Here is a 10,947-nt window from a genome sequence, read left to right as displayed (position 1 = left end):
TTGCTGCACACACACCACCAGAAGCTCATGTGACCATTCTAAATAACAAGAACGGTCTCCTAATATGGCATGCCAGATTAGAACACCCTAGCCGAATTGTTTTGTCAAAAGCTTTGAGAAATTGTTATAATTTTTCTTTTCGAGCCAGTAATAAAATAAATTGTCCAGCTTGTTGCATTGGAAAGTCCCATCAATTGCCTTTTCCAACCTCACAAACAGTGTATACCTAACCCTTACAACTTGTATATACAGATATCTGGGGTCCAGCCTTTATGTCTGACAATAATAAAAATTGGTACTTTGTGAATTTTATTGATGCATTCTCAAAGTTCACTTGGCTTTATCTCATTAAGTCTAGAGCTCAACTAAAATCAGTTTTTAATCACTTCTAACAAATGGTTGAATTGCAATTAAACACAAAACTAAAGGTAATACAAAGTAATAATGTTGCTGAGTATATGAGTTTGTCTAAGATCTTGCAGGAAAGGGGAATCATACACAGGTTCTCATGTCCTCATGTGCACCAACAAAATGGCTCAGCTGAAAAGAAACACAGACATGTGGTTGAAATGGGGCTGACCTTACTAGCAGCAGCCTCAATGCCTACAAAATTCTGGGGTGAAGCCTTTGCTACAGCAACAAAACTAATCAACTTACTACCTACACATGTATTGGAAAGGCAGTCACCAACAGAAAAGTTGCTTGGAAAGAAACCACCCTATGAGAATCTCAGGGTATTTGGGTGCTTATGCTTTCCCATCAAAGGCCTTACAACAAGTACAAGCTTGACTTCAGATCCTCTCCATGCATCTTCATTGGATATGATTCCGTCCGAAAAGGCTACAAATGCCTCACTCAACAAGGGATAATCATCACAACTCCAAATGTCGTGTTTTTTGAAGAAAGATTCCCTTTTCAAGAAGCAAAAGAAGCATCCAGCAACAGACAAGACTCAAAGACCTCAATTCCAATTTTTCCAACAATTCCAAAGCTCAGTGAAGTCACCAGGACAGCTTCAACTCAACGCAGTTCAGATTCAGCTCAATAGATTCTAGAAGCAGCAGCAGCAAACTCTCCTAGAAATGCAATCCAACAAAATTCAGTAACTGGAAGCTCAGTCCAAACAGCACAACAACAACCTAACCTTAGAGCAACTATACCTCAATAGAGGCCAGCAGCAGCATCAGCAACTCCCATCCCAATTCCAATAAATAACATATAAATTATGTTGCTGTTATTGCATTACTGCTGAGTCAGCTAAAAGAGATTAGGAAGCTAATTTTCTGTTTAAGATAAGTTAGTTAGAAGTTAGCAATTCAGTTAGCAGCTAGTAATTCAGTAGTTAGTTACAAGTTAACACTTCCATACCTTTCTAGAAGGCCTTTTCTTTGTAAGTATAAAATGACTCACTCACTCACTGTACACTCACTTTACCAATTACACATTTAAAATGGATTCAGGTCATGTTCTTCTTCCTCTCTCTTTGTTCGTGAAACTCTGCTTCACTACTCACTCTCCCTCTCATATCTGATTCTTCTATCACACACCACAAGTTTTTGATACCTTTCATGGTATCAGAGCTTTTGGTACCACAGCTTCCGTAAAATTCAAGAAAGTCAAGCTTGTTCAGCAGCAAGATTCAATCACCATGGCGCAAGGGTTCACAACAACTCCGATCTCGATGAAATTGGATGAGGACAACTACCTACAGTGGAAAGATCAGGCAGAGTAAACATTTGAAGGTAATGACATGCTGAATCACATCACAGGAGAAGGAATACCTTAGCAGTTTCTGGTTTCTAAGAATGGTGAAACTGGCACAGCAAATCCTGAGTTTCAGAAGTGAAAAAGGCAAGATGCACTCCTCAAGTCATGGCTATTAGCTTCAATGAGCAAACCGTTTACAACAAGGATGGTTAGATGTGTGTACACATGGCAGGTTTGGAAGAGGTTCGAAGATCACTTCTCTTCTCAAATCAAAGCCAAGGTAATGTAGTTAAAGAATAAGCTAAGTACTATTCAAATTGGTGCCTCTGTCACTGAATATGTCTTGACAATAAAAAAACAATAGATGCACTAGCTTCTGTAGGTGAATCTGTGAAGGAGAGTGACCATGTAAATGCAATACGAAATGGACTGACTGAAGAATACTCATCACTAATAACCTCAGTGTTAACAACATCAAGATCTCAAAATATAACTGTAGGCGAATTATAAGTATTACTTCTTTCACATGAAAGCATGTTAGAAAGGTTTGGAAGATCAGAAATGCTTGTGCAAGCCAATTTAGCTCAACACTATCAATATGGACAAAGTCAGCAAATGAGAGGAGGCTTTAGGGGTGGCTTCCGAGGCAGAGGTAGTAGGTTCAGAAGAGGCAAAAATTCATACACTGGTGGAAGAATGATGCAAGAATCATACAGTAGTGGAAGAGGTATGCAAGAACAGTACAATGAAAAAAATGAATATGGAAGAGGACAGCACGAAAGAGGTAGATCGAATGGTGGTGGTGCAAGGAATTTTATGAATACAAGACCACAGTATAAAAAGCCACAATGTCAAGTGTGTGATAAAATAGGACACACATCAAAGACATGTTGATACAGGCATAGTGAGGATCAGTATGAAGAGGATTACATCAACCAGATCAGCCAGCCTGTAGCTAATTTCAGCAAAGTACTAGCTGCACCTGCCACCATCCAGGATCTAAATTGGTATCCGGACTCAGGCGCCACGCATCACATAACACATGATGAACAAAACTTGGTTGAGAAAGAAGAATACGTGGGAGATGAACAAGTTGTCATTGGAGATGGATCAGGTTTGCAAATCAATTTAGTAGGTAATTCGTGTTTTAAATCTGATTTAAGCTCTAGACTATTTAAGTTTAGAAAAAATCTGTTTGTGCCTGAAATTTTGAAAAACTTAATGAGTGTCCACCAATTCTACTGTGATAATTTTTAATATAATTTTAATATTATAAAAATTTTATTTCACGATAATTAATTTTAATAATAAAAATTATTCATATTTTATATTTATGTATTTTATATTTATTTTTTCAAATAAAAAATTATATTTACAAATAACTTTTAATATATTTTATATTTATTATCGTCTATCAATATTTTTTTATGGTAATTTATTATTTATATTTTATAAAATCTAATAATTTATAAAAATATAGCAAATCTAATATATTTAAAATTATTGTACTTATTTTAAGCGTACTGCTTGACAAATTATTTCATGGGTAATGCTAGGTAGATAAAAAAAAAACAGCCAAAACTTATCTTATTTAGCATTAATTAATTATCATAACAATTAATAAATGCTAAATAAAATAAGTTATGACTATTTTTGACTTAGGGGTGCACATGGGCCGGGTGAAGCCGGGTTTGATGTGACCCAGACCCGACCCGAAATATACACCGGGTCTATTTATTAGACCCGAACCCGACCCTAGACCCGATGAAACCAATACACTTTCGGGCCACAATTATACCGGGTAAAAACCGGGTGAAAACCGGGCCGTTAACATTACATTACGTTGATACCTTCTTGTAAGCTAGCATGTAAAAATATTCAAATTTTCAAGACTCCAACCAGTAGTTACCATGGTAAAATTCACTTAGAAAAATATAACAAGAACTAACCCTTCTTCAATACTAAAGCATAACCACAATCAATACTAATATTGTCTAATAATACCAAATATTTAAATCAATACAAATAACACAATCTTATGTATTAGTCTAAAGTCTTATGCATTCTAAACATAAAACATTAACTTATAATCTTATAATGACTAATAACACAAAATATTAAAGTTTACAATACTTAAATTCCACATAAGAATAGTCATGATCCATCATTAATAACACAAAATATTAATTGTATATGATGACCGGGCCACCGGGCCGACTTCGGGTGACCCGAGCTATGGCCCGGGCCCGACGCGAAATAATGGCCGGTCTATTTTTGAGACCCGTACTCGACCCTAAACCCGATGAAATCACACCAAATTAGTCCCTAAAGTATTTGGGGCCGGGCCGGATCTGTACACCCCTATTTTAACTGATTTTTTTTTGTTACCAAACATTTCTGTTACCTCATATATTGCAACAACTTTCGGCCCTATGCTGCACCACCCAATCCTAATCTAATTTAATGTCACAATGTAACTTAAAATTTATTAAAAATTTTATCTATTCTCTACCTTTACTTTTTCAATTTAAACCCATGTATGTTTTTTTTTTTATTTTTGTGACTGAAACCCATATATGTACAATCTAACGTCTCGCTACTTTACAATTACTTAATTTAGTTTCACAACAAAATTGAGTTTTTTTTATAATAATCCGTACATTTTTCTTAAGGATATAATCAAACCCATATCTTTTCTTTTTTTTTTTTTAAATTTATCACAACCTCACATGAAAACACTTGTGCCTATTTTAATTGAGAACCACTAGGAAATCAAAAATATATCAGCCAAAAATCAACCAAAATATGTTTGAGTTCCATGAAAAATCGGATTTTGATTTGTGCTCCGTGATCTCAGGAGCGATTTTCAAACATATTATTCAAAAAGTGATTTTAATTAAACGGTTTTGTTTACTTTTTTGCTGGTCACATTTTGGTTCCATATATTTTTCCATTTTAATTTGAATTTTTTCCATTAAAACTCAATCTAATTTTTCTTCCTTTTTTTGGGTATAGAACCATAATATAATTTTTTTTTGTTTGCATTAGAGTATCCATCGAGTCGAAAGTTCAATGACTAATCTCTCGGGTATTGCAGAGACAAAGTTGGCGACCCTCCTAAACAAGCAAGCTCCATTCCCATTCTCCAATGAATATCGAACTTGAGAGAGAAAGTTAAAGAACACAGACCCTCATCCATCTGTACCAACTTGCCTTGGTAACCGTAATATAATTTTAGTTCGACTAAACCACCATACCTTGTGGATCAGCCCACACAAATATCCCCTTTCAAATGGCCTATACTTTAGAATCAAACAAAGAAAACCAAGTCTATCAAACATTGCACCAAAAAAGTTTAATCCATTTATTGGCACACCTCATTACTATAGTCAGCTTCAATTTCAGCCGATTCAGAGTTAGGGTTCTTGAACCACACTCTTATACTGAAAGTGCTATCTATCTATGATGTTATAAAAACCCTAATCTCTCATTCTGACCAAAAAAAAAAAAAAAAATCAGCCAATTCTTTCACACGGACACACATTTTTATATATAATATCAAATTATTTTGTTTAGTAACAGTTTCTTTCCATGTTGCCTTTGTGGACCACACAATTCTCTTGTTTATCTGATAATCTGTGACCTCCATCAATACCATTTTGTTTTTTAAACGGTACTATCTAAATAGATAAAATGTTTGAAACTTCACTCTTTCAATAAAGCGGTCTGGCATATGTGAAATTTTTCTCATAAAATGTAACTAATTTGATATGTTGGTTAACTTTGATAAAAAAAAAAAAATTTATTGGTCTTCTAGAATTTTTGTAATTACAAACGTATTAAAAATTAAAGTACATACTTTTGCCAGCAAATAATTGTAAAAATAATATTCACAAATATTGGGTGGTGTCTAATAAACAAGTAAACAACAGCGTTCTCCTGCTGCCGCACGTACGCAGCGCCCCTCCCATCACGAAGGCAGCGCCACCCGCACACGTGCAACGTCTTTTCTCCGCGAACACAATGCCTTTCCTTTGCGAACACACGCACACGCGTGCGTCCAGCTGCCGAGGGTCGCTGCATGCTCGTTGCTGATGCCACCCGTCACCACGACTCGCAACGGAACTGTCAGTGACAAAGAAGGACGCCGTGCCCAGCCACATCCAAACTCCATGTTCTAGCCGCGTCGCTTTTCCCCTTTTTATGTTTTGAATGTTTTTTATTGGATTTTGGATAATTTTTTATTAGTTTTATATGTTGTTTGCTTAATTTTTAGATGTTATTTTTTTAAATTTTTTTTGGATAAATTATTTTGTTAGATTTTAAAATTTTTAAAATGATATTAGATATTTTTTTATTAAGTTTTGAAAGTTTTTTTTTGTAAGTTTTAGATATATATTTTTTATAAAGAAATTTTATAATGATTTTGAAATTTTTAAAATCATTTTAGAAATAAATTTGAATTTTTAAAATAAATTTTAAAATTTTTAAAATGGTTTTATTTTTTTTTAGATTTTAAATATTTTTTTTATTAAGCTTTGATGTTTTTCATAATAGTTTGAATTTATATTTAAAAAAAAAAAACTAGTTGACTACCGTTTACAATTAACTGTAATTCCTAATTAGTTATCTAATAGAAATAAACATTAAAGCATTGTTTGATAACATGCCCTTTAATTTAATTTGAGTCAATTAGAAGAGAAACATATCTAAAACTACTTAATCATCGTCTTGAAATTCATAAACAATAAATCACTTTCCTTTTTTATTTCTTTTTATTCATTTTGACATTAGGAACAATAATCAGAGCTAAAGCATGCAATAACAAACGACTAAAGTTTAGAATTAAAACATGTTCAGAAAAAGCAAATCCTTATTCCTTCAACCAGTTGATGAACTTGTTTAAGTTCTCTGAAGACCTTCCACCAAGATCAACGTCCTTCATTAGCTTCTTCTTTATCTCACGAGCCTTAACTCTTATGTTCTCATCACTAAGCAATTTATCAACTTTGACTTTTATCTCTTCACGTGAGATCATCCCATTTTCATCCAAATCAAATCCCAATCCAACCTTCCACTCATCACAAATATATTTTTTGTCAAAGAATTGATCAGCATAATATGGCCAACACAAAAAAGGCACTCCATTAGACAAACCCTCCAAAGTCGAATTCCAACCGCAGTGACTTATAAAGCAAGCAATGGCAGGGTGGGATAGCACCTTTTCTTGAGGAGCCCATTCAATTATCTTACCTTGATTCCCCTTGAATTCGTTAGGAAAACACACTTTATTGCTACAATCTGAATCTTTTCGCACCACCCAAAGAAAGGGTCTATTGGTAAGTTCAAGTCCGAGAGCGAGTTCTTTGAATTGTTTTTCATCAAAAAGAGTGGTACTTCCGAATGCAACATATATAACAGAACCATGAGGTTGTTGATCAAGCCAATTTAAACAAGAAAAATCTTCTTCCCAGAATTGTCCCAATGATCTTTCAGTTACACCTTGATCATGGTCATAGGTTCTTAATAATGGACCAATTGGTAATAGCTTTGGTACGAATGATAATGCTCCAGGTTCAAGATCGGGTGTGGAGTTACAAAGGCACCACTCTGTGGATTCTAGAGTTTTCATGGATTGAAGACTAATGTTGAATACCATCTTCTCAGTTATAGAGTCAGATATTTTTGCCCACCATATGATTTCTGTGTCCATGGGAGGAATGCTTGGTGATAACTGAAACCTTTTTTTTGTGGTTGGCAACCCTGCAGTTTCAAAACAGGATAATAGTTTGGAAATAGCTTGAAAACTAATGACGACAAAAATTGTTTAAATTTTCGGTTCCGCTACGTTACCAACAGCATATCTACCAACTTCTGCCAACTCTTATTTATAATTGTGTTTCATGGAAGTATGTTCGTGGATGCGTTTAATAAAAATGTCTTTTTTATAGCTATGTTTAATAAAAGTGTCTTTATAGATATACTTTCTGGATGTGTCTCTTTATATATGTATTTAAAATATATTAATTATTAGACACATCCACGAACACGCTTAAACACAATTATAAATAAGAGTTGGCAGAAGTTGGCAGATAATATGTTGGTACCCTATACTTTTTCTTAAATTTTTTATAGAAAAATCTAGGGGCCAGTAATTTTATTGCATTTTAGCCAGCATGTAACCAGCAGAGAAAGGTGAGCTATTGGATGAAATCTCACACCATCAAATCATCATTGATGGCTAGTTGATGGCTACTAATCACAAATGTTGCTGGCCCCCTAGCATTGCTCATTTTTTATTACTATTTCTTTCGCAAAGAAAAAAAAATATTTGCATCATTTTTCTAGCTTAGGTGGATAAATATAAACTATCCAATCCACCAACACAAGTTGGTTATGTTATTTTACTTTTGAAAAATACTTCTTTTTTTTTTAATATTAAAAGTAAAATATATAAAAAGAAAGATGCACTAAAAAAATGTACACAGAAATAATAAATGTAATTAAAAGAATTTTAGATATTTTAAAAATACTTGTTAATTTCAATTATAAAATTTATATATAATTAATATCAACGGCTAAAAGCATTGGTATTTTTGGAAATTGAAATGGAAAATTAGAAATATTAGAAACAACTTTGGTGAGTGAAATTTGAAATGTGATATTGTTACCATCAGAGTCTATGATTCCATCCTCAATAAGCTTTGGTATGCTGCACTGCAAGGCTAACATAGCTGCTGCTGATGGATAAAACAGAACTCCTCTGATTCCAATCTTTCTTGCAATTTCCAACGCCCATGCCATAAGAAAATCAGCAACTATGCAGCTTACTCTCACACCATCTTTCAATCTAAGATCTTCAATTAGCCTCTCAAGCATAGCAGGCATGTTCTTCAATATAGAATCAAATAGTAAGATGATATTATTTCTGTCTGCATCAGGTCCTAACCCATCCGGGATTGACACCAACTTTATCGGCGATCGTCCGTTATCGCCGCCGGCTTGATTCCCCATGGAACTAACCACTTTGTTGTGGATGAATTCAGGGGTGACAAAGATGATATTGCAACCCTTTTCAACCAATTTTTGAGACAAGATCATCAGTGGGTTGACATGTCCTTGAGCAGGGCATGGTAAAACTAGCACAGTTGGAACAACACCCATCTTGTCCTATGATTTGAAGTTTTTCTAATCTTCTTCGGATTTATTTATACTCGGTCACTCCTTGTGTGTCACGGTTCTAATTGGTTCTTGGTCCTTGAGTGTTCAGCAAGTGTGTATGACGTATCTAGCTATGTCACACCACTATTGCAACTTGGAATAAAATAAATTAACACAATGTGGAAACTTCAAAGGGAAAATACAATACTATTACTTTAGCTTGTTATTGTATTAACAAACTACATGCATTTTGAAAGAAAAGTAAGAATACAAACGAGAAAAAGTCCTACGCTGAAAAGCACTCTCAACATAAAAATAAAATTAAGATAATATATAAAAAGCAGAGTTTTTTCTTAAAAAATAGCTACAATCTTTTTTTTTTGTTTACCAAAAAAATTCTCCTTATGTGTAACAAATAAAGTTTGAATTCTTTTGAACAATAAATAAATAAATAATGTTCGAATTCTTTAAGACTAGACTTTATTAGCTATGTAAAAAATGGGCTGATTTTTTTTGTTATGGAAGACCTGGATGTGTTGTGCTGGATTATGGGATCAGGAGGAGCTAGACCAATATATGGGATAGCTTTTTTGCTCGGAGTTGGTGATAAGAAATCGGACTATACGATTTCTTTTTTTTAGATTGCTTTGAACAAATCGGAGGGTCCGTTTTGCATGGAGAGAAGATCTGAAAAAAACATAAAGGATATCGGACCCTGCGAATTGTCCATGAACAAATTTTGTTTTTATATTCTCTAAAGGAAATCGCATGATTCGTTTTCATTGTTAACGAATTTTTGGAATTAGGTTTAGCAACTTGCTGGTCCGAGTTGTGGAGGAGTAAATTTTTTTTTATTTTCTCTAAATGAAATCGGATGGTCGGTTTTCATTATTATATAGTTTTTTTTTAATTAGGTTACACAACTCGCTTGGTCTGATTTGTGTGTGTATATATACCCTTGCGAATATGTGTAAATCTTAATCCGCCGACCAGATCTAACATTTTTCATCTTCTTCGAATTCTCTTCTTCTTTTTCATGGTCTGGTGTTGAGCTGGTTGGCTTGGATAGGAAAAAATTGGTAGTGAAGTATTTGTGTCTATTTAATTGAGTGAGAAGAATAGATGATAGAGTCCTTTTGAAAGTGTATTATTTTGGTCAGATTTTATTGCAGACGCCTGAAAGAGTAAAATTTGTTTGTGAAGATCCGTTGGATGTTGTTATTCCCTTCACAATTTCATTTGAAGAGCTTAAATGTGTGATTTGTGAGAAGATAGATTCGGAGATGTCAAGAAAAATATCATGTATTTTATACAGATATCCTGTACCAGTATTTGGTGAATTCCTTCAATTTCAGACGAAATATATTACGGACGAAGCGAGCATGCAGGAGATGTTTTCAATGTATATTGAAAGTCATGCTCAAATCTCGTTCATCGAGTTGTACATTGAATTCGAACAATCTGAGGCCGGCCGAAATATTTTACGGAAGACTACAAAGTGACAGTGAGGAAGAATTCGAAAGCAATTACGAAGTTGTTGGTTCAGACGGAGATGAAGATCAAGGTGACGGCAGTATAGCTCCAAATGTGACAGACGTTGCAAATGCACTCGCGAACGAAGTGCCATTTGAGGATGTTGGGAATAAGACACCATTCCCCCTTGAGAAAACACCTTTGACAGAGAAATAAAATAGATACAATCACAACACAAGAATTTAACGTGGAAACTCCAATTACCGGAGAAAAAACCACGGCCGTTGTCAAATGACAACCAGAGAATATCACTATGTGAAAATTGTTACAACACATAGACTTCTTTCTCTCTAACACCGGCACCCCAGTACACCCACACTCTCTCAAAGCAAATATCTAACTACATCTCACAACACTCTCTAATCAAAGAGTACAGAGGAAAAGAAAAATCATATACAAGCTTAAAGTGTTTCTGACTGGTGCAAAAATAAATGGAGAACTTAGCCTCATATTTATAGCCTAGGTCACCCACTCCATTTGCTATCCTAAGCAATGTGGGACTAATTCAACCAAATCCTAACAGAGGAGCCATCTTTCATGCGAGTT

General features: G+C 34.4%; 1 protein-coding gene and 1 pseudogene across 1 annotated transcript; one reads left to right on the top strand and one right to left on the bottom strand.

Moving 5' to 3' along the window:
• Positions 1-6,444: 6,444 nt before the first annotated feature.
• LOC107624417 (UDP-glycosyltransferase 83A1) lies at positions 6,445-9,137 on the bottom strand. The gene is made up of 2 exons (XM_016326911.3): positions 8,379-9,137; positions 6,445-7,470 (listed from the first exon to the last, which is right to left on the bottom strand). The coding sequence occupies exons 1-2, from the start codon at positions 8,869-8,871 to the stop codon at positions 6,581-6,583; spliced, it is 1,383 nt and encodes a 460-aa protein (XP_016182397.1). The 5' UTR covers positions 8,872-9,137; the 3' UTR covers positions 6,445-6,580.
• Positions 9,138-9,834: 697 nt separating this feature from the next.
• Positions 9,835-10,557, top strand: LOC148581966 (uncharacterized; annotated as a pseudogene).
• Positions 10,558-10,947: the final 390 nt, after the last annotated feature.

Source organism: Arachis ipaensis, chromosome B10 (assembly GCF_059453495.1).
Source record: "Arachis ipaensis isolate K30076 ecotype BB chromosome B10, ASM5945349v1, whole genome shotgun sequence".
Classification (NCBI taxonomy): domain Eukaryota; kingdom Viridiplantae; phylum Streptophyta; class Magnoliopsida; order Fabales; family Fabaceae; genus Arachis; species Arachis ipaensis.
The sequence above is the reverse complement of the archived record's forward strand: the minus strand, read 5'-3'. Positions and strand labels throughout refer to the sequence as shown.

What these genes read in the sequence shown, in the direction of transcription:
- LOC107624417 (XM_016326911.3), bottom strand. Translation starts at nt 8,871, where the DNA reads ATGGGTGTTGTTCCAACTGTGCTAGTTTTACCATGCCCTGCTCAAGGA. An exon ending in TGGAATCATAGACTCTGATG is followed by an intron (nt 7,471 to 8,378) that starts GTAACAATATCA and finishes TTGAAACTGCAG; the next exon opens with GGTTGCCAACCACAAAAAAA.